The following is a 22,871-nucleotide window of genomic DNA, read 5'->3' as shown; positions in this document are numbered from 1 at the left end:
GTTATTTAGCCCATCAAGGCCTAAATCAGGACCATTTAGGATCTTTTAGGATCGAGGCCTCCTTCAGGGGTCTGCCACAGTGCAGCCTAGCGGGAGCCTTCCGGGGCTGGTCTCAACCAGCGGATCAGTGCCTTATGGGGGCACTGCATAGCCTCCAAAACCCCATGTATTTACTCCCCGGCCCTTTACAGAAAACGTTTGCTGACTGCTATGCTCGAGTAATAAAAATACTACAAAGGGCATTCATTTTTGAGGACTTACTCTCTGTTCTTCTGTTGCTGTGCTTAGAATTTTACTTCAGTCCTTTCCTAGAGCAGCTAGGCAGGAACGACACTGTGACTCATTTACAGGGGTGGGGCTTGGGGTCACCCAGCTGGGACAGCGCCAGCTCGGCCTTCCGGCCAGCTGGGTCTAGCTCACTCAGTCCGGTGCTGCCCTCTGGTCACCGCCTACGAGGCCCCCTCCGAGGGGACCTCTCCTGACGGACACTGTCACTCCCCGCCGGCCCCCCTTTAGGCTGTCATCTCTTTCTCGCCTTATTTTTCTTTCTTCCCAGCCACAGACACTCGATAAAAACTGATAGCTACTCTCCGCTGCAGCCAGGCTGATCTGCAGCAGGCTCCCTAATGACTGCGCGATTTGGGACCCGAGCGGAATCACAGCCCCGGGGTGGGGGAGCGGGGGCTGGGAAGAACATCGGACACTTGTGGTCCATTCAGCTGCCAAACCAGCTTTCTCTGGAGGGGGAGGGCCTCCCCAGGGCTTCGGGGACTTCTAGCCAGAAGGCTCAGACCTGCTGTCACTCCCCCTAGGAGAGCAAAACGCATCCCTTCATCCTGGGAACACCTTGCCCAATTTCCAGCATGTGCCAGGCCCTGTGCCAGGAGCTGGGGGCACAGCAGTCATTCAAGGGGGTGGCCCTGGCCTCAGCTTGGGGTTGTGGGCTGAGGTGAACAAGGTAGGTGGAGCCCTCCGTGGCCACAACCCTGAGGCCTCTCTCCTCTAGGCCAGAATGGGTTAACCCGGGGGCCCTCTGTGCCCCAGTTCTCGCCGGAAGACATTTGGCCAAACAGTAGCGTCACCCGGGACGAGCCCCTCACAGGCTGACATGCCCAGGATCCTCCCGCTTGGCTTCGGGGAAGCAGGACACGGAACCCAGATTGTCCTGTGACTATAGACCAGGCCCACCAAGGACTTCCAAGAAGTGGTCTGGAGCCAGGAGGCTGGGCACATCCCTCTGGGTGCCTGGACAGGTCCCTGGGCCTAGCTTCTTCATCAGGGAAAGCTCCAGGTTAGAACTTGGGCTGTGGCATCAGGCCAGACCTCCACTAAGGCTTCGCTTTGCTGCTTCCCTTCCTTGGGCTGCGGGAGACCTCAGGCAGCCATGTGCCCTCTGAGGGTCAAGACCTTGTGTTCAGAATGGGAACAAGTTAGTGTCGCCAAGGTGATTGTCAAGATTCAGTAGGATGTCTCCCCCTACTTTCTCACAAACATTTATTGGATGTTAGCTGTAGGCTACGTGCTAGGGAAGGGCTTTGCAGAACCCCAGCGTAGTGGGATCGATAACACAATTGCACCTAGCACACAGTAAGCGTTTAAATAGTCTTCACGGCTATTATTCATGTCCTTGCAAAAGTCCCTGGTAGCTCCCAAATCATTTCGTCATGTGACTAGTTACTTAGGGCCAGTTGAATCTTTGGGGTCATGTTGCAGACATCCCCCCATCCTGGAGAAAAGGGGTGACCCGGGCAGAGGGCTCGCCAGCTTCATCCTGCCTCACTCCCAAAGCCCACACTGGCTCCTATTCATCCAGAAACAATATTCCCACTTAATCATCTCGAAAAATGCGGATTGTCCTTCCTCTATGACCGATGGTGATCTTCTGAGCAGACAGTTCCACAGCGATTCACGTGGGCCCCAGGCTCACTGGGTGGATGTATGTATTATTATCCCCATTTTACAGATGAGGCCCTGGAGGCCTGGGGAAGCGAAGTCACATGTTAAAGTGCAGACAGCACTTGGAAGGCAGGATTTCTCAGCCCTCTGTGGTCCGGGGCTAGGGTGTACACACTTTCACCGCCTTGGGACTGTGACGGACATCTGCCTCCTGGGTCTGTGGGGGGGGGGGGGGGCTCTTTGGGTCATTTTTGTCTATCAGTGGATTTGTTGAAATTCCAAACAATTGCTTGTCGGAATTCCAGTGGAGACACTCTGGAAAGCCACCAAAGGAGGCAAAGTGTGTTGGACGCTTCGCACAGGCATCTGCCCCCCCGCAGAGTGTACTTATTGCCAATGGCCTCTGGTGCCCTTTCTACCATCGCGTGCCTAGCTTTTTTGTTGACACGGTTGGCCATTCTGTTGACCGAGCAGGGCCGCATTCAGCATCTGTCATCACGTTATTGACTCTCAGCCGTACAGGGGCTGGAAGGAATTATCTTCTCAAACAGAGTAATGAATCACACCTCTCCGCGGCCCCCCCGGAGCCTGACCGGTCGATGCAATAGTTCTCAAATTGTGTCCCCTAGACCCTAGTGTTCTATAAAAATACCCCAAGAACTTGGGGGAGGGAAAGGTGAAGAATGAAAAGGGGTCCTGACCCTCTGTTCCGGCCACGTCCTAAGTGGCATCTCTTCATTCTGTTTGATATGTCAGGTTTGAATATATGATATTTGGAAAATCACATTTTGTGGCAAATTTAAACCTCTTATTGAAGCTCACACTCCATATCATTCCTCTGTGCCCTCTTCCCTTCTGCAAGAAAGCAGCGTTGGTGGGTGAAGTGTTTCTAGGATGCCTATTGGATACAAGACCAGTGGGAGCCCAGCCTCCGCATTAGCTGATGGGTCAGAAGCCACCCCTAAGAGAAGCCCCTCCTTCATCTTCTTCTCTGTTTCAGGAGCCGTCTGCAGGAACTGGGGAGGTCCTTCTGTCCATCAGCTATCTCCCGGCTGCCAACCGCCTCCTGGTTGTACTCATTAAGGCCAAGAACCTCCACTCTAACCAATCCAAGGCACTGCTGGGGAAGGGTGAGTGAGACTACACTCCCTTCCTTACACTCATTTCCATAATACTCCCGGGCCCGTCCCTTCATCGGGCCCGGGTCGGAGCCACCTAGAGCTCCCGACCCTGCAGGTGCACATGCGGAGAACTGGTCTCACCCGTGGGTCAGAGGAAGCAGAGGATCGGACCAAGGAAGCCACAGAGCATAGTACCCAGGCTGTAGAGAGGAAACTTAGCTCAGCCCATTTCCCACACGGGACTGTAGTGACCTCACCGGCAGGTATCGGGAAGGCGGGGCGGTCGTCCCGTCTCAGCTCACCATCCCTGTGTGCCCCGCACCCAACCCCAGTCTCTTCTCTTCTCTCAGTCTTTGTCGAGCTGCCGCCCCCACAGCAGCTGAGTGTGGGCGCTGGCAGAAGGTGTGTGGGTGCATGGGCTGAGACGGCCTGAAGCTTAGGGCGTCTGTGCCCCATATACCCAAGTAAGCCTCTCTCCAACATTCCGGGAGCCTTGGTTTTTTTTTTTTTTTCTGGATACCCCAGCACAGACAGACACCCGCCCCCCCAAGTCTTGGGGACCAAACAGGCTCTCTTATCGGAGCAGGAAAGCAGCACTGGTTAACAGTATGATACCTGGACCCCATGCCAAGTGCTCAGAGCAGGATATAAATAACCAGGTATTTATAGCAGGATGCAAAAAAAGAATTACCACCGTGTTCAGAAACTCTGAGCAAACAGTTTTGGGCAAATGAAATCAGAAGCGCTAGTCTTGCCGCCAGATCCCCCAGCAGAAGGCCAGGCCAGAATTCCGTGCCTCCTTTCCTCATCCCTTTCAGACAATTCTTTGTCTCCTGCTCCTTTTTTTTTTTTTTTTTTTTTTTTTTTTTTAACAGCTCCTGTCAGGACAATTACGACACAACACTTTGTCTCTCAAATCTATCTGCTGAAATAACAAACTAGCCGCATGGGGGTGATAATTATCGCCATAAATACCAAGGAACAATTATTTTCCCATTAGCTTCGGGAACCTTGACTAATGAAAACGTAATTCGGCATCGGAGCCTAGTGAGGCTCCATGCAGGCTTGTCCTGTGACTCATGCTACTGTTGGGGAGGCGGGGGGGGGGGGACAGCTCTATTGACCCAGAACGCACAAGGGCCCAGGCAGTCTGCTCTCACCCTTCACATGAAGCCGGGCTGCTCCAGTAACATTCACAAAACAACCAAGGAGAAGAACTCAACCCATCAGCAGGAGACTTTCTATCTTAATAACCAACAAAAATGCTGGGAGGGAGAACCAAGGGGATGAAGACGTGGGGATGGCTTTGTATTGCTGGTTGAGTTGAGGTCAAGTTGTGGTACATCGGAGGCACTATCTGGAATCTGGGTTGATGTGGGACACAAAGACCCTTGGAAGGGCTCATAGCAGGTAGTGGTTCAAGCTTGACCCAGTCATGGGCTACCCAGTGACCACCTTGGTGTGTTGTACTATTGTGGGTTTTCCACACTACAGCCTAAGTTCTACGGATGCAGGAAGTTTTGCTGTAACTCTATGTCTAGTGCCTCACAGTGGGCATTTAATTATTGCTGAATGAATGCGTGGCCCAGTGAGGAGGGTGATGCCGGCAGAGGGGGTGCAGAGAGAGGGAGCCTCAGGGTACATCTTTAGCCAGGGACCCTGTCTCTCTAGCCCTCAATCAGAGCATTATCCTGGACCATCCACACCCTACAGACTCACCTTTCCATCTCTCTTTCACCCAGACGTCTCCGTCAAAGTGACCTTAAAGCACCAGGCACAGAAGCTGAAGAAGAAACAGACAAAACGGGCCAAGCACAAGATCAACCCCGTATGGAACGAGATGATCATGTTTGAGCTGCCCGACGAGCTGCTGCAGGCCTCCAGCGTGGAGCTGGAGGTGCTGAGCCAGGATGAAGAGGGGCAGAGTTGTGCCCTTGGCCACTGCAGCCTGGGCCTGCACGCCTCGGGCTCTGAGCGCAGCCACTGGGAGGAGATGCTCAAGAACCCTCGCCGGCAGATCGCCATGTGGCACCAGCTGCATCTGTAGGCAGCCGCCCGGGCTCCTCCCCTTCCAGGCCCCGCCCCGCCCCTCCAGCCCTGCTGTCCTCTGCAACGTCCTCTTTGTGCCCTATCCTCATTCTGACACCCAGGAGACAGATGTGTTTGCAAAGGCTGGGACCCCGTGCCTCTCCTAGTGCACTCGTCTTTCCAAAACATGAGCAGGGTGGGGTGGGGCGGTGTGTGGAAACGGGGCATTGGGGTGGCACTGAGGAAGGTATGGTGCTCCTCTGTGCTATTGCAGAGACACTTGTCAAATACAGACCACATGCAGTTTTGGCAGGTGGACTCAGGCCCGATGCAGAGAACGCATAATGTGAAGAAGAATGAGTGCAGAGAACGTGGCTCTTTAAAAACGAGCATTTCAAAAATGGTGGAGGACATAAAGCATCCTGGATCAACTCGTGGAGTTAGGGATTGGGAATGGGAAAGGGTGGGATGAAATAGCCAGCATGACATCGTGCCCCTGACCCACGACTGTCACCCAGTGGTTCTCGAACCCTAGTGTGTGAAGAATCACCAGCAGATTCCCCGGACCTGCCCCCTGACACTCCAGATCAGTATTCCTGGCCACGACCCCGGCACCTGCATTTTTACCAAGCTCCGTGCGGTTTTGATGCAGAGGTGGGAGCACGGCGCTGGGAGAAATCCCTTCTACAACATTCCAGACAGGTTTCCCCAGTCCTTGTCGGGACTCCCAATACCCTGAGGCAGCTGGTTCCGAGGCTGGACATCTCAACTGTCAGTGTGAAACTTGGGAGGCCTCTGGTTTTGTTTTCTTTTTAATTTAATCATTTTAATTCTGAATATTTTTCCTTTGTGCTCTTCAGATCCCGTTTTTGGACTGGATTTTGTGCTTTTTATTGACAAACTCTGTCGTTTTAACTCAAAGTCCGTTTCTGTTATCTTCGGGGAGATCTTCCTTGACCAGGTGTGGGTGGGATTCCCCTGTTTGTCGCGAGGCGCTTGTTGTCACGCCCACCAGCATCACCAAAGTGACCCTCTGAGACAGATTCATCTTTCTCAGTGTTCCAGCCACTGCAGGAGGAACAGGAGGCTCGTGTTGATTTAGGCTGTTCTATCTGGCTGCCTACAAGTGGCCAAAGAAGGAAACTTGAAATAGGAAAAAAAAAAAGTCTTGCATGAATGTGTCCCCTTTCCTCAATTTTCAGGGCCTGCCACTGTCATCAGTAAGTAACCAGCAACTTGGCTTCAAATTCCTACCTTCTTATTCCAAACAGCTGTCCACGTGGTCACTTAGACACTGAGTCTCGCTGTTGGGTATACCGCTTGCCCAGGAACCAGGGTTCGCGGGTTCTGTTGTTGGCCGTCTGTCAGATGGGACAAATGACACGGCAGCTCTGTCTCTGTGAATGACGTGGCAGATGAAAGAGAGCTCCAACACCGGAGGCGCTCTCTGCTAGAAACAAAGCACAGCCCCCGGCAGGTCACCTTTAAGCGTCAAGATGGCAGTTGATGGTGACTGGAAGGGACCAGAACCATCCCAGGCACTTACAGAACTATGGATTCTGCATTTGGGCTCCTCGCTACTGACACCCAAGCTCTGAGCTTTCCAAGGTCACCCAGTCCTGTCATCTGCAAGGAAACCCCTGGGTGAGGTGACCGGTAAGGGCCTACTTCAGGCCTGTGACGAGTCAGGCCACTCTTGGCCTCTGCCTGAGGATCGGAGCGGGCACCTCATCACCTTGGGTCATGATTTTCCATTTCTGTGCAGAAGAAGAAAAGCATCCCAAGAGACAGAAAAAATATCGAATCCCTGTTTAATTGGCAAGTTTTCAGGTAATTGGAGAATTTGCGCCTTAAGGTTCGTCACTTCCTGCCAACATTTTTTTTTTTTTTTTAACTTTTTTAGGCAAAGCATTTGTTGGTGATTCCCTATGGCATGTTGCTAAGACTCCCTGCACACTCTGGCCTCCTGGTTTTGGCCAGCATGGCCCCAAGAAAACAAAGCATTTCCTCTGGGGCCTGACTGGTACTCTCCTCTCTCTAACACCCATCACTGCAGTGTAGAAAAGTCTGGATTCTGGACTTACCGTCAGGAAACACAAGTTCTGCTTCCTTATAAATTTATGCACCTGCCTCACAGTTACACTGAAGGGTGTTGGAGGTAGACGGAGCCAGAAACATCAGCTCTACAGACTGTGGTCTTTCCATCACGGGCATCTATGTCTTTGTGTCTTAAGGATTTCATTTTCCAGAATCCAGACTCAAGGTTGCCCTGGATAGGAGTCAAGTGCTACCACAGAATATCTCAGTGTCGACCACCACCTCACTTAGTGGGCAAGCGCAGGAACAAAGGAGGTCTTGTGTGGGATTTTGTCTGTTGTCTTCACTGGGGTGTTCCAAGAACCTAGAATAAAGCTAGCTGATGGCCCTCAATTAATATCTGTTGAATGAGTTAATGAGTGGAGAATAGATGGAGGACCAGACAGAGAAAGACACTGTAAGTGGCATAAAGGTCAGTCTGCCCTGAGTTCTCCATGGTAAAAGCATCAGCCGTCTGATGACAATTCACAGCCCTCCGTATCAATGTAATGAACAATAGTGGTTTTCCAGCAGAGCTCTGTCTTGGTGAATTTTAAACTGCCCAGAGACATCAGGCTGCCAAATCAACGGACTCGAGGAATCTTCGCGTCGGGGTGCCTTATACCAGATCCCTGAGCAATTTTACTACCAGCTTAGAGTAAGCGGGTCTGGGTGAAATCAACCGATCATTTTTGAAAGGCACACCTTGTACTTCGCAGGGAGCATTTTCTAAAAAGGGCATGGAGCGAGGTGAAAATAAAGGGAAAACCCACCACAGACCAGGCTGGGGCCGCCGAGGTGAACTGGTTCTCTCCTAGATACAGTGAAGGGGATGCCCACCCTCGTTAACCTGTGGCTCCACTGCCCACATCAAATCAGCGTTTATCTGCCAGGTTCCCATTGCTCCAGGCCTCGCACAGGTCTGTCCATTTCACTTTGAGATACGATCCTTGGCGTGGGCTGAGGGACCCATCACTCCAAAGGACACTATGTAGAGAGGGGAGGATGCAGAAGAGGCTCTCCGGGGGCAGTTTCTTGGGGATGTAGAGGAGTCTGAAGGGGAGGAAGCTGCAGTGTAAGCCAAACTGAGGTAAAGACCCCCAAAAGAGAGACCTAGTCCTTGTGATCTGTTTCTGCTGCCTGTGTTTCTTGTTGTCAGTGCTAAGTGTGTGTTTGTTTCTCAATCATGAACTGAAGCACAAAAAGACGCATGAGACATTGTAGTCATATGTCTGGTGTCACACTTGGGAGCAAAAATCTCTCAGTGGTAAATAAATAATTTCCAGTGGGGTCAGGGGCCCAGTGTTTTCTTTTTTTCTTTTTGCTTCGTATTTGAGACACATCAGATGCACAGACAATAATTTGATAAACACTCGTCATTAGCCGCTACCGAGTTTTAGAAACCTTGACGAATGCCATTGAAGTCTCCTTGGTTTCACTCATGAGAGCGTCACGTTTCTCCCCACCCCAAACATGTCTTCACCCCTTCCCTCCAGGTTACATAAACCCTGAGCAGCCAAAGAGTACTTTGCGTTTTAAACTTTATTTAACTTGTATCTCACTATTTGGGCTGCACATGAAAATTTTGAGCTTGACCCCTGCAGACCTATGTAGGTCTAGCTCATTTGTTTATTTATTTATTGACTTACGTATTTGCCGCTGTATCCTATTCTATGGTACAGAGAGGCCACGGTCCCATTCTCTCAGTAACATACATTTAGAGCTTTCTTTGTTTTTTTCTATCATAAGGCTGCTAGGAACATTCTCATGCATGTCCCTTTGCTCCCGTGTACAAGTTTCTCTAAGGTATGTCCCCAAGAGTGAGTAGAATAGCTGAATCAGGAAGGGCTCTCTGTGCATGGCTGTGCACATGCGAATGTGTGTGTGTGTGTGTGTGTGTGTGTGTGTGTGTGTGTGTGTGTGTGTGTCTTCATTCTCACGCCCCCTGGTGGCTTTGCTTGAGCACCGAATCCAAGGTCCTACACAGGTGCTGGGATGCCGGCCTTGATTCTGGCCCCTTGGGGGCTCTGCCTTCATTCTTGAGAAGAAAAATCAGGCAGGACCTAGAGACTTCTTTCTCAAACACCCCCCAAAGAAATACTCCTATCGCTGGAAGATCAGTGCATCAGCCAGTGGCTCTCCTGCACTCTAGAAGGTGGGCCGGAACAAGGGGACTCCTGGAGGCCTGTCACCCTAGGTTTTCTTGGCGGCTGCCGCAGGCCAGCCTCTGGAGGCAGAGCCTCTGGCATCAGGCAGAGGGCAGGGTCAGAATTTTATAGTCAGTAGGGAATTAGCCAGGGCTGATTAAAACCAAAGTTCTCATAAAAGAGAAATGATCCATGAAGAGAGCCATGAGATGTCTTTGCTTTCCAAGTCTGTGTGTGTGCAATTCCTTATTTTATATGCTGCACATATTTCTTATACTGTAATGACAACCAGAATTTTTAGTTTCATAATTAAGTAGAAGTTGGTCCTATCCCACAGAGAGCTAAGTATACAGACTGTGTTTCACGGGTAACTATGACTATGGCCCACGGGAGCCTAAAACTAACATCTAAGAGTCCGGAAGAGGGAAGAGTTCATTAATCACTTGATACAGGGCTTTCCACTGAACCGCCTTACATAATAAGCTCTGTCCCTGCATATAAAACCCACTCACGCCTAGAGCACTGTGGGGAGGAGCCAAGAACGTACATCCCAGCGTGGCTGTGTCACTCTGCGGCCTTGGGCAAGTCACTTGCGTTTGGGCCTCTGTGTCCACGTCTGTGAAATGAATTTGGACCCAATGATCGCTTGCTTTAAGGTGTTAGGATTCTGTGACCTAGACCGGCAACAATCTACTTTTCATACTAGTTTCAGTCTCCTGTCTCGTGCATGAAGCAAGAAAACCCACCCACCTGTGTTCCTGCCCTCTTCTCCCTGTGCCTGGGAGGTCCCACCGGCATCTCTGACAGTCACCCACTCCCTGAGGCGAAACACAATGTCACCTGAGGCTCTGAGTCAGCCTCTCTCCTTTGCTCTGCTCTTAATGGAGCTGGTGGTGGTAATTTTCCACCAAGAGTTTCTTTTTTTCTTTCTTTCTTTCTTTTTCTTTTTTTTTTTTTTTTTTTACTGCCAATTAGAAGCCCCAGCATTCCAGAAGCTCGGAAGACCAGCATCTGTTCTGTCTCCCTTCCCCGGCAGACACCTGGCAAGGCTAGAGCCACGGGAGGTGCTACAGATAAACTTAGGCTGTTTGGCATTTTCTTGGTGAGAGTGTTGAAGGACTGCACCCCCTTCTTCCCTCCTTTTCCTCCTGCAGGTGAGCCTGCACAGATGGTCCTCGGCATGAACCTCAGAAGCTTCCCCAAGCCAGAGATGGAGGCAGACACCTCTCTGGGGGGAGGTGAGAGGAAGTCAGTCTCGGGGCTGGAAGCCAGGCGTCGCTAAGGAAACCAGTCTAGTGGTGACCACCGTGTGCTCCAGTGGTCCCAGACGGTTTTCCTTCAGTCAGTGTGGTCTTGCAAGAGGCCTGGGCTGGAGCAAGGCTTTCCGTTCCAGTTTCCCAACACTCCTCCTTGGTGTTTCAGGACCGCCCCTTGGCAAGTGGGTGTTGGCAGGAATCCTGCTTCAGAAACCCGGGGCGGGGGGGCGGGGGGGGAGGGGGGCACTCAAGCCAGGGACAAGCAAGGAGAAACTGGTTTTTCCAGCTAAAAAACAAACAAAACTTCTCTGCAACCCCTTTTTTCTTTAAAAGCCAAGTGGGATGTGCTCTGGTGGCAAAAGGAGCACCCTCAGGGTCTCAAGGCTGGGAGGGGAAAGGTGAACCCCCCCCCCCCCCCCATTCAGACAGAGGCGTCCAAGTCAGCAGGCAGAGGAAGTGTCGGTGGCTCTGTATTACAAATCACAGGCAATCCCCTCATCCAGGGTAGCTGCAGGAATTCCGGGGGAACCAGGACGGCAGTGGGAAATCACACAGCTTTCTAGCACCTACATCCTGATCTAAGAGGTAACAATATAACGATAATGATGACATACAGCATGTAGTAGCCCACTGCTCTGTGCTGGGCACTGAAGACACAGACTCAGATAAGTGATATTTTGTAAGAGGCAGAGGGGTTGCTGAATGGGGTGTTCTTGAACCCTAAGTCCAGGCTCTGATACACGGCCAGTGACCAAGACTCTTCACTGCAAAGGTAATTTAGATGCACTCACAGTGGCTTTCAAATATTGCCTAGGACTGTGGATTGAGAATTGCCAAGCTGGAAAGAGCTGGAAAGTTCTCTTTCCTGGGGAAAAGAGGGGATGCCTGCCTGCATTGGGAGGGACCATTATTCAAGGGACAAGAGCAAGTTGGAGTAGAGTATCACTCAAGGGAGCACCTCAGGGGCCACCGCCAGCATTGTTTAGAGAAGAGGTGGGGTCAAGGTCAGATGTAGCCAGGGGTCAGGTGCATGGTCATCCTGAGCAAATGAAGAAACCAGTGCAGAGACAGAGGAAGTGGAAGAATCCAGGACTTCCCGGGTGGCCGATACAGCATTAATGGGATTATACTTTTGTCAAGGGGCTACTTAAAGCCATTCGTTCATCCTTTCACTGAATATTGATTAAATACCTACTATGTGACAGGAGTTGCACACAGTGGGATATTAAAAAGTCTCCACTTTTCCCTTGTGGGCTTTATAATCTCAAGGGGGAAGACTAGACATAGAACAATCACACACACAGACACACACAGACGCACACACACGGTGGCACACAGAGATAATGTCATGAAAGGAAATACCAGGGGGAACACTGAACAGTGCCTTGAGGGTGGCTATCTAGATAGGGACCCTAAAAGATGAGAAGAGTTGGGGCACCTGGGTGGCTCAGTGGGTTAAGCCTCTGCCTTCAGCTCAGGTCATGATCTCAGGATCCTGGGATTGAGCCCCTCCTTGGGCTCTCTGCTCAACGGGAGGCTTGCTTCCCCCCTTCTCTCTGCCTGCCTCTCCGCCTACTTGTGATCTCTCTGTCAAATAAATAAATAAAATTTAAAAAAAAAAAAAAAAGACGAGAAGAGTTCAGCCATACAACCATCCTGGGGGAAACCATCCCGGGCGGAGGGTGCAGGGTATTGGGAGGTCCTGAGGCAGAGAAGAGCTTGGTGAGCTTGAGGAACAGAGCAGGGCAGTGTGCCCGGAGCTCTGTGCGAAGGACACAAGCTGAGGCCAGGAGGTAGGCAGGGGCTGGACTACACAAGGCAATGGTCAAGCTCGTGGACTTTGGAATGCACTCCAAGGGAAATGGGAAGCCACTGGAGAGGGTTAAGCAGAGAGGACACCATGACTAGATCTGTGTTTTCAAAAGATCACTGTAGAAACTGTCCCATGGGGGGAGCTCCTCAGGTCTTTGGGAGACTGGCCAGCGTCCTGAATCTTCTCTCTGAGTTGAACTCAACTTGTCCTTTGCATCTTGGAGAGGGTTGCTGGGGAGCGGCTTGGGAGAAGGGGGAAGGAAGGGAGTGGGCTAGACTTCCTGGTCTTTACCCCATCCTCCAAACCCTGCTTTGGGGAGAGCGACCTCATGGCCAAGTGCAGATGGACAATCTTTCTGTTCTTTGCTTCCCGGTGATGGAATCATTCACAAACTCCAGACACGGTTGCCAGTATGTCAAATCTGGATGGCCAGCCGTGCAATGCAGACAGACCCTGGTTCATCTGGGCTGCTCAGACACGGACAGCTAGGCCCCTTTGCTCCTTCCTTCCTTCTTCCCCCTCCTCTGGGAAAAGAAGAGAACCAGAACATTCCATGGGAACTGTGCAGTGGCTTTCACAACAGCCTCTGATTGACCAACTGGAGGGACTGGGAGGGTCACAGGCTGGGAGGAAGATGGCAGGCACTAAGAAGACCGAGGTTAAAAAGGGGGGAGAGGGATCGGCTCCTAAAAAAAGCCAGACTACGGGAAGCAGACGCTGAGAGTAGGAGAAGAAGGAATAAAAACACTTATCTGTGTCTTTATTGAGTTTATGCCCATCTTCATTCTAAAACAATTTGGACAAAGTGTTGCTGATCGCCCATCACCAGGTCAGTGCCGTTAGCAAACCACCGGGGCAAATGTTCTCGAGGGCAGGACAACATGTGGAGAATCGAGCAAGGCAGTCGGAGGGAGAATCAGAAAAACAGTCCGTCGGCAACAGCTCTGTGCGCTTCCTCCAAGATCTTTTGTGGCGTAAAGGCATGTGGGGGCAGTTAGATTTATTTTAAATCGTTTTAGTTACATCTCCTTTGGGTCAGATGGGTGGGTGAGGCATGTAGGTTACCTGCTGGAAATGGACTCCACTGGGGAAAGAGTTAGGAAGGGGCTTCTTCTAGTTCCTTCCAATGGGACAGCAGGCAGGCTTCCAGCCTGACCCTGGCGCCCTTGAGATGGGACCCATTCTGAATGGCCTAGAGCCCAGGCCTGGGATGGAGGCAAGAAGGCAGAGATTTGACTTTGGCGAGTAAATTTAAATGCTTTTATTAACAATCTTCTTACATTACAAGGATAATATGACAAAAGGAAAGTTTCTGCGTACATATTATGATAAACCAACATAGCTCTATTTGTATCCAGTGTTCTAGGCCCGTCACACAGGTACTATAAAGCGTAGTCTGCAAAATAATAACATCGAGAGGTTTTTTTTTTTTTTTTAAAGAAAGAAAGTATTAACATATTAATATGTATGTGATAATAGACTCCTAGGTATTTCCCCCCACCCCCACTTTATTTTTCCTTTGTGATTGAAATGAACCGGTTCAGCAGCGTGGGGGTGGAGAGAAGGAGAGAGGGCCCGAAAAAGAGCAGATTGGACTGCTGGCTCTTCCCCAGAGACCAAAGTGAAGACGGAGGGGTGCCCGAGGGCAGCCTGGCCCTTGTCTTCTTGCGAGCGGTATTGTAACCGGTTGTCCTCCCCTGGATGGGGGACCCGGTGCCCGTGAGGTCCAGGTTATGCTCTCTCTCTCTGAGGTACAGTGCATCGTGGGTTGCTCCCCTGGGATGCCCACCCCTGGCCACGGGTCTGACCCACCGCCATGGCAGGGGCTGGCCTGGTCTCTCTGGAGGCACTGGAGGGTGTCCCGGGCCCCAGCTGGCATCCAGCTGTGGCTCAAGGAGACCCAGGCAGATGCGGAGGAGAGAAGAGGTGGGCATTGGCAGAACAGACCCGCCCCGGACAACAGGTGTAGGGGTGGGTCTGCTGGAGACTGAGGTACATTGGTAGATGGCAGGAGAGGAGGACGTGGGGGTCAGAGGAGGCTCGGGGACAGAGATAAGTGCCTTTGGAGAGCTGAAAGGCCCGGGCCAGTCCAGGGAGCCGAGGATGCAGCCAACACGGGCTGGCTCCCATCACCTGTGGCCCCATCAGCCCCTCCTCTCCTACCTGCAGGGCGGAGAACCGGTAGAGAGAAACCTGGAAGCTACATGGGCTCCTGGTTCAGTCAGGGCCGCAGGAGCCCTCCGTCGGTCTGCCAGCCGCACCAGTGCCCCCCCCCTCCCCCGCCCGCAGGCCTCCAGACATGCCCTTCCCGCCTCGGGTGGCAACAAGGACAAGCCAGGGATGGCATCCTCCCCAGCAGAAGCGGATAAGCTTGGGGTACCGGGCTCCGCCTCTGCCCCGAGTCACAGAATGAGAACAGTGTACATGAACTAAACCTGCCGGTTATGGTGGCGGTGGGCTGCGGGGGGTCGTTGGACCTCCACGCGGGAGAGGGGGGAGCGTTGTCCTGAGTACGGCCAGCAGCAGCAGCTGTGCAAAGTGGGCTGAGCCACAGCCCGGCTTCGGAACTTGAGTTGCCACTGAAGTTATGAGTGTGTGGGCAGGTCTGTCCCACCTTTCTCTGGTGCCCACCTGCCCTGGCCGGAGAACCCCCCGCACAGCGGGCAGCACTGGCTGGCGCTCCTGCTGCCCACCTCACCCCTTGGGGGGGGGACGCCCCGGGGCAGCGGGCAGTGAGGGGGTGAGGGAGCCTGGGCTGCCCTTCCTCCAGAGGCTTGGCCTCTAAGGGGCAGCAGAAGCACCTAAGGTGGGGAGGGCGGCCTCCTCCCTGGGCACCCCCGGGTCCAATTGGCACCTTTCCTATTGCCACCAGTGCTGCTCCTTCCGGGGGGAGGGGTGTGGGATGGGAGGGCATTGGGGAAATTGTGCAGTGGTCCCTCCACCAGGGCCCAGAGACCACGTCCTCGTGCCAAGCGGCACTGACAACCAAAGCGTTGGATGGTGCGGGGCGGGGGGCGGGGGGGGGGGGGACAGGTGAGGAGGAATACGGGGGAGGGGTGAGGAGGGATGGGGGGCCCCTGCGGCTGGAGCGCGAGTCTCCTTCTGCCTCAGCCCAAGCCTGCAGGGAAGGCGAGAAAGTGCATGGAGAGGGCGGGGAGCCGGTCACTGTCCCCTCCTCTGGGGAGGAGGCCCCAGGCCCTGCACACCTGCCTGCTGCTCAGGCAGCTCCCACCGCAGAGGCTCCGCCTCCTGCCCCTCCCCCCCCCCTTAGCCCGGCTCCGCGACAGGCTTTCCCGTTGCTCTCCCAGCTCTCTATAGACTCTATTTTTTATATCTATTTAAAACATAGAAATGTATAAATATATAGGATATTATTTATAGATATATAGACGTGATTTAATCTCTTACTCGCGTGTATCCGTACTGTATATGTCCGTATATACAATATATATGCTGTAATATTTGTATTACACACTGCACACACCCCCTGCTTCCATGCGCTCACGCTCCTAGGGAGACTGGATTGCATAGGTATTTGCAGAAAACACCACTTTGGGGGATTGGGGGTGGGGGGAGGGAAAGCCAGATGGAAGAGAAGGGCCGTACCATTTTCCTCCCCAAAGGGCACTTTTTCTCCCTCTGGCTAACGCACAAGGATCACCTCAGAGGCTCCTTAAAAATATCACAGCTCCATCCACTCAGCTAAAGGACCCTGTGAACAGAGAGCAAGAGAGGGGTCTCCCTCCAAGCAGAAGAAGGGCCCTGTGTGTCTCTGGACAAAATCCTCCCTCCTCAGGACGTGAGGAAGAAACCAGACCACAACCCATGACCCAGCACCACCTCCCCCAGGAGGCTGGTGTCTGGAATGGGACGGTCCCAAGGTTACCTGCCTTCCAAACATGCCACGCCCACCTAAGGAGGCCTGGCCTCCCTGCCCACAGCTACCTCAGGCTGGCCAAGCTAGGGCAGCCACCTGAAGGGGCCAAGGGGCGTGAGGTCCAGTGTCACTGGAGCCCTCATCACAGACTGGGTGTGGGGCCTTAGATACGGCACCAGTTCTACTCGGAAATTAACCCAGACCACGTGCCAAAACCAGATCCAGATGCAGAATCCTCTTCCTGGAAGGGGTGGGGGGGAAGGCAGGTGAAGGAATCTACATGTTCTACTTCAACTCCCAGGCTGCCTCCTGGACCCCTTAGGGCTCCAGGTGACCAGGAACCCTACACCTGCCTGGGCCAAGCCTGTAGTCCATTCCCGTGTCACCACGATCATTTTCGGCATCCAACATGCTTTTTCCCTCTTTTCTCCTTCTTGGTATCACGTCCAAACATAGGGAAAATATTTAAACACAACTTTAAATAATTATAAGCTTCTTCCTCCAAATGACAGGGTTGACACAAGCAGGTCAAGGAGAGGGGGCTCAGCAAGACGACTCAACATGGAAACATACAGCGGGGGCTGGAGTGAGACCCCTGAATGCCCTAGACTCAGGGCCCAGCACCCAGGCCGGCCATGCAGACACCCTGGAGCTCGAGCCTGCTCTCATTCTCCAGAGAGGATGAGAAAGTAAGGATCTGCCCTGCATTACAGGATGTGAAAAAAAGAAACAGAAAAAGCAAGTGTTTTGGATGCCTAGACTCTTACCTTCAACCAGGCAGGCAAAACATGGGCATTCCATGTGGTAAGAGTTGTAGACAGGGTTCGGCTGTCCTCAGGGTTCACAGATACTGGATGGCTCTGGGTGTCTCTTTCCTCCACAGAGGGGAAGCAAACCATCTTCATCACGAGGGCTTGGGGGCTCTGCAGTGTATCTGCTTGACATAAATGGCCGTGACCCTGAACTCGCTTCTCACCCACCTCTATGAGCCAAAGAAAGTCACCAGTCAGCCAGCCCCACTTGGACAAGTCTCAGCCCCAGAGACAAACATGTCCTTCGAAGCCAGGAGCTGAGCTGCAGGGCTCGACAGCATCTGAAGTGACCACATTCGAGATGCCAGGACCGGCTGGCCACAGCTTTTTACGCCCATCGAAGGGAGATTAGGCTAGGTAAGCATTTGGTTCCTGAGGCTAGACCCCGTGGGTCTCAATAGCCTGGGAGTCTTTCCCAAGGAGGCAGAAGAGTGGAAACACCTAGGCTAGAAATCACAGGCAGCATTCACGGGATGGCAGCACTGAGCCTCCTGGGAGCATCAGGTTGAAAAAGTCCCTGTGTGAATTGCAGTGGTATGTCACCCAATTTGTTCCCCGGTTACTCCCAGTCCCAAGGCAAAGTGACCTTCAGAGTGCCTGACACAGCCCAGGCCTGGCTGGATGCAACGTTAAGTCCTGAGCTCCCCGAGTTTTAGAGCACCTTGCCCAACTTCAAGACCTGATGCATGGACACTTGCTGTCCAGCGCTGCCAGCAGCTTCTAGCTTCTAGCCCCGAGGCAGCTTACCAGCTCCCAGCTCTCTCAGGAAACACGGGGTAGTTGCTGGCATAGGCCCAAAGGATTTTGTCCCCCGCCCCAGATAAAAATTTGAGGTCATTTTGGCCATGGCCCTCTTAAAACAGCCAGAGCCCTGACTAGTGCTCAGGGAGACATAAATGATTGACCCAGGGGGATAGCTCTCAGCGCTGGAGGTGGAGGGAGGCAGAAGAAAGGAGAAGGTGTAAGGCATCTGGTGGCTAGAAAAAAGGATCCCAACCTACTGTTTCTGGCCCCCACCAAGGCCCCCTTGCCAGCCATCTCTGCCCTCAACCCAGCTTAGTTACTCTGTGTGATGTTCAAAGAAAGCTCCCACGGACGGGACAGTTTGTGTGTGTGGTGGAGAGGATGTCGAAGAGGGACAGGTGAAACCTTGTGCTTTGCAACAGTATCCATGTGACCACAATTACTGACCCGGATGGGGAAAAGCAGGCGGTGGGGGGAGTTTAGTTGAGTGGGGGGGAGGCTCATCAGCTTAAACTAGTGACACAGTACAAGGCTGGGAATTCCAAAGCCTCAGAAAGAGCTCTGGGCATTTCCTTGCTAATTCCTGCTCTCTCCTTGTTCAGAGGACAGTAGGGAAGAATGTGGGACCAGGGAGGAGGCTGGCGGGGTGGGGGGGGGGGGGGGTGAATGTCACCAGGCAGGGGTGCATTGATTTGTTGAAGAAGGCAGCATATGAGGCCTGGCAGTGGGACAGTCGGAGAAAACCAGTTTTTTTTTTTTTTGTTTCTTGTTTTTTTAACATGCTACATCACTGTTGAAAATGAACAAAAAAGTTTCAAAAATAATATATAATATATATATATATATAATATATTTATATAATGAAAAGCTATCGACTAGCAGCAATGATTCTAAAGTTATCTTAGCACCAAGACCATAGGGGTGAGGGAGGGGACGTGTGGGGGGTGAGGGGACTGGGCAGGACAAGGAAGGGGGGAGTGACATGTTCAGTGTTGATGACATTTCCACTATGGTTCTCGACAGTGGTATGAGGCCTCGGAAACGAGATAAACCCAGAAGGAAGGAAGCCACCACAGTTTCATGTTTGAGCCAGGCAGGTTGGGGACACGGGGGCTTTGCTTGTGGCCAGATCACACTGTCCTTCACCCGCCCTCTGCCATGAGAGACGGGTGGGTCCCTGTAGAACTGACCATAGACGACGCAGCTCTTCCTCCCTCCCCCACACAGGACCTGTATCCACAATACAAGATCTCTGCATACCCAATATGCATAAATCAGACGTGGAAACATGAACAGAAGTTTTTAACAGCTCACGCACATTTTTTTTTTTTAAAGAACTCCCTTGCGAGGTATACTGGTAGTTAAATGAACAAAAGAGCATTGATCACACTCCTCTAGCTTAAACCGCTGCTTGCCCCAGGGAGTAGGCAAGTGGCTATTTCTAAAGCTTATATCATGGTTGTGTGTGTGTGTGGGTGTGTGTGCGTGTGTGCTCACGCATATGTGTGTGTGTGTGTGTGTATGTGTGTATAGGCTGATGCCTTGAGAGTCCTCTTGCTTATTCCTTTTCCTTTAGGACATCTCTACCCTGTTCAAATGAAGGAAGCCTTCCCCGGCGTGGGTGCAATGCCTGTTTTCCCACTGCCTTCTGCCAGGTCCAAGGGTTCATTACCAGCCTTGTCACCAAAGAAGGCCTCGAGCTCTAGAGACCCTCCTTTGGGTCACGCATAACCCAGGGCACAACTTGCATTGACATCTCCTGCCACTGAACTAGAGCAGGAATTTGATTTTTAAAGGAACAACAACAAAAATACCCCCGACACATTCTGTGATTATAAAGACAGAGCATAAATAATTCATGTAAATGAAATACATACCTTTCATTTTACTTATTTTTAGCCCCAAATCCCTGCCCTGTTAGGGTCTGGATTTCTTGGCTCTTCATTTCCCCCCCAGTCCTGGATCTGACTGGAATTAAATTATTTTACCCCACACTACGTAAGAACAGGAATGCAAAAAATCCCCTTCCCCATAGACACACACACCTTGTCCCTTTCCCAGGATTTCAAGCTCGGTGGTAAGGCGATTTTGCCTTCAGGATGACAGGTAAGATCTTTAGGATCGGGGGTTCTGGAAGGAGGGAATCCATAACCCAGGGATGGGAGAGGCTACAGAGGTGGGCAAGTAGTGGGTGTCACAGTTTGACCGACACGTTTGTTTCTAAGACAGTGAAAGAACACTCCTCAGGAAATGCATACAGACCTGCTGAGCTGAAATCAGGGGGAGAGGGAAAGAGTCACAAGCCCTGATCCAGATACACCACCCACCCCGTCCCAAATCAGAGATGGGATTCAGCTCCACCAGCGTGGCCACAAAGGGGCCGACCACCCTGTCGCAGAACGAATGAGAAAAGGGAAGGCAAGAACAGAAACCCAAACCCAAACCCAAACCGCTCCAGCCCCAAGCAAAAACGTACAACAAACCACCTCGACCGGATGCCAGAGACCAGTCCTTAAGCTTCAGGCTGTTGGTTGGCTGGGAGGTGGGAACGCGTGTGGCCCCAGCAAGGGCTTCCGTGAGGGAAAAGGATGGCCACGGAGGCTACAGCTGCCAGATCGTGTAGAGGAGAGTCCGTTTCCAACATCGTTCCTTTCTGAAAGCTCCCAGTGGCTTCTGGTGGATGCGTCACCTTGGTTTTTAAAAATTTTCAGTGTGGGTTTATATATATATATATGTGTGTATATATATATATATATAATATAATATATATATTTATATAATATATCAAAGCTTATGAGTATAGATTAAAAAAATATTCAACAGCTTAGTGAACTCTGGGTCGCCGGCCCCCTAGATGTCCGGGTAAAACTCGGACCCGTGGTCCACGGTCTGCAGCACGGGCTTCTGCTCCAGCACCGACATCCTGCTGAGGACCTCGGCGGACAGTGCATAACTGTTGCCAGATTTCTCCTCGAACCAGCTGTCCAGGGCTCGCTTGGCGTCGAAGTTGGCGATCGGCGGGCCGTTCACAGCGATGGTCAGCAGGTCACTGAGCTGCTCCAGGGTCAGGCGGGAGCGGTGGTTCTTGCGGACTCGCTGCAGGGCGTTGCGGCCTTTCTCGCAGCAGGCAGTGGATGTGGGGAGGACTTTGAGGACCTGGATGATCTTGTTCAAGAGCGGGAAGCGCTGTTTATACTTGCAGATGTGGCCGATCAGGTCTTTGAAGCCATTTTTGGTATAGTAATCCGCCTTGAGCTCCCGCCACTCCATCAGCAAGCTGCCCCGGGGGTCCAGCCCCTCCCTGCAGACATCCCGGGAGAAGGTCGGGATGGCCTCCAGGTGATCGAATATCTGCACCATGTCCTCCTTGCCATAGCTCAGGAGCTCCTCGCTGTTCCTGGGCCAGGCGGCCAGGTCGAACACCTGGCAGGCCTTCACGAAGATCCGGCTGCGGGAATCAAACCTCTGAGCCAGGATCACCTGGGTCTTCTGGCAGATCTTCTCCCTGACGGACTGGAACTTGGCTTCGGCCACCCTGAGGTTCTTCATGGAGATCCCGTTGAAGCTCTCTCGGAAGTTCTCCTCGAACTCCTGCAGGTACTCCCCGGGGGAGTCGGCCAGGCGGCTGACCTCCTGGATGGCCTCCTCGATCTTGTCGTCCACCTGCGACACCAGGAGGTACTCGCCCTGGAAGACATAGGCCAGGCGCGAGAGCACAGCGATCACGTCGAGGAGGAAGTAGATGAGCTTGACGGACTGGTAGTCCATGAGGAACTGAAGCAGGGCCAGCGCAATGGCCGATGCGTCCGCCCGCTGCGTCTGGCTGCTGACGTCCTTGAGGTGGGCCACCACCTCCAGGTAGTCTTTAATGAGGGCGTTGAGAACATTCTGCTCCCCGATGATCCACCTCACGGCGCGGATGTCCCCCAGGAACTCCGTCTCCTCGCACAGGGTGGACGCCGTGGACCGCAGCTCGCCCATGAGGCGCGGCGAGTACCGGTAGAAACTCAGCAACTGCTTCAGGTTGTTCTCCAGCTCCTCCAGGCAGGGCAGCTCCTTGCCGCTGATGGCGTCCAGGATCTCCAGGTGGGGCCGGTGCACCATGAAGGGCAGGCACAGCAGCCACGGCAGCGTCTTGCGGATGGTCATGAACATGCTGGCGCGCAGGCTAGCCGTGATGTTGGCTCCGTCGATGCCCAGGCCCACAGTGGGCTTCTCGTCCTGCAGCCGGATGCCCAGGGCCGAGAAGGCCCGGTCGAGCGCCTGCAGGTAGCTCTCGGTGCTGGAGAAGCCCAGCTCCTGCAGGGACAGGAACTCGGTGGCCGGGGGGCCGTCGCTGCTGGTGTACTGGACGTAGACGGCCACCGTGTCGGCCAGCAGGTCGTCGCTCTGCCCGTCCAAGATGATGCTGAGGCAGGGAGACTGGCGGACGCGCTCCACCAGGTCCTCGCGCAGCGCGCGCGCGATGTGGTGAATGAGGATCTGGCAGTCGCCCTCGTTCATGTACTGGTCCACCACCTTGAGCTCGCACTTGCGCAGGAGCTCGGCCAGTGGCCGGAAGTCCAGGTAGGGCCGGCCCTCGAGCGCCAGGTGGTAGGCGGTGTTGAAGAGCAGGGTCATGTTGCGGCACATCTCCTCCGTCTTCTCGGGGTGCATCCGCAGCTTGTACAGCTGCAGACACTTCTTGTGCAGGTTGCTCTGGCTGTGCAGCTTGATGGTGTGGATCTTGAACTGCTTGGAGCCTATGATGAAGGCCGACGTGCGGGATGACTGCACGGTGTACTGACGGCATACGTGGCACCACATCTCGTTGAGGGTCGGGGAGTACCGCAGGAACCAGAACTTCTTCAGCCACTCCTGCTTGAAGCGGCGGATGCGGCGCCCGCTGGCGGAAGACAGCTTGGAGGGCTCGTCGGCGGCGGTCATCATGTCGTTGGACACGGACTCGTCGGCAGAATCGACCTCCTGGTCGTCGTCCTCCATGAGGGCGGGGCCGGAGACCAGGCTCTCCGAGGCTGGAAGACAAATGGGAAGGAAACATTGAACCCCGAGTGGCCAAAACGGCAGGTGGTTCCAGAATGAGCGGGGGCTCCGTGCGAGG

The 22,871-nt window shown here is 53.0% G+C and overlaps 2 protein-coding genes across 4 annotated transcripts in view; one reads left to right on the top strand and one right to left on the bottom strand.

Moving 5' to 3' along the window:
* Positions 1-8,415, top strand: part of LOC132008222 (synaptotagmin-13) — a 42,500-nt gene extending 34,085 nt beyond the window's left edge. Inside the window, exons 5-6 of the mRNA XM_059386662.1 lie at positions 2,897-3,026; positions 4,760-8,415. Coding sequence (XP_059242645.1) covers positions 2,897-3,026; positions 4,760-5,064 — 435 coding nt within the window. The 3' untranslated portion in view covers positions 5,065-8,415. The remainder of the gene's footprint in view (positions 1-2,896; positions 3,027-4,759) is intronic.
* A 12,155-nt stretch (positions 8,416-20,570) lies between these two features.
* The window catches only part of LOC132008272 (PR domain-containing protein 11-like), a 76,989-nt gene continuing 74,688 nt past the window's right edge, over positions 20,571-22,871 (bottom strand). For 2 of the 3 annotated variants that reach the window (XM_059386817.1, XM_059386815.1), the window contains exon 8: positions 20,571-22,785. In XM_059386817.1, coding sequence (XP_059242800.1) covers positions 20,621-22,785 — 2,165 coding nt within the window. In that variant the 3' untranslated portion in view covers positions 20,571-20,620. The remainder of the gene's footprint in view (positions 22,786-22,871) is intronic. The other variant, XM_059386818.1, reaches the window with a different exon arrangement.

The sequence above is a fragment of the Mustela nigripes genome, unplaced genomic scaffold, assembly GCF_022355385.1.
Source record: "Mustela nigripes isolate SB6536 unplaced genomic scaffold, MUSNIG.SB6536 HiC_scaffold_76, whole genome shotgun sequence".
NCBI classification, from domain to species: Eukaryota; Metazoa; Chordata; class Mammalia; order Carnivora; family Mustelidae; genus Mustela; species Mustela nigripes.
The sequence above is the reverse complement of the archived record's forward strand: the minus strand, read 5'-3'. Positions and strand labels throughout refer to the sequence as shown.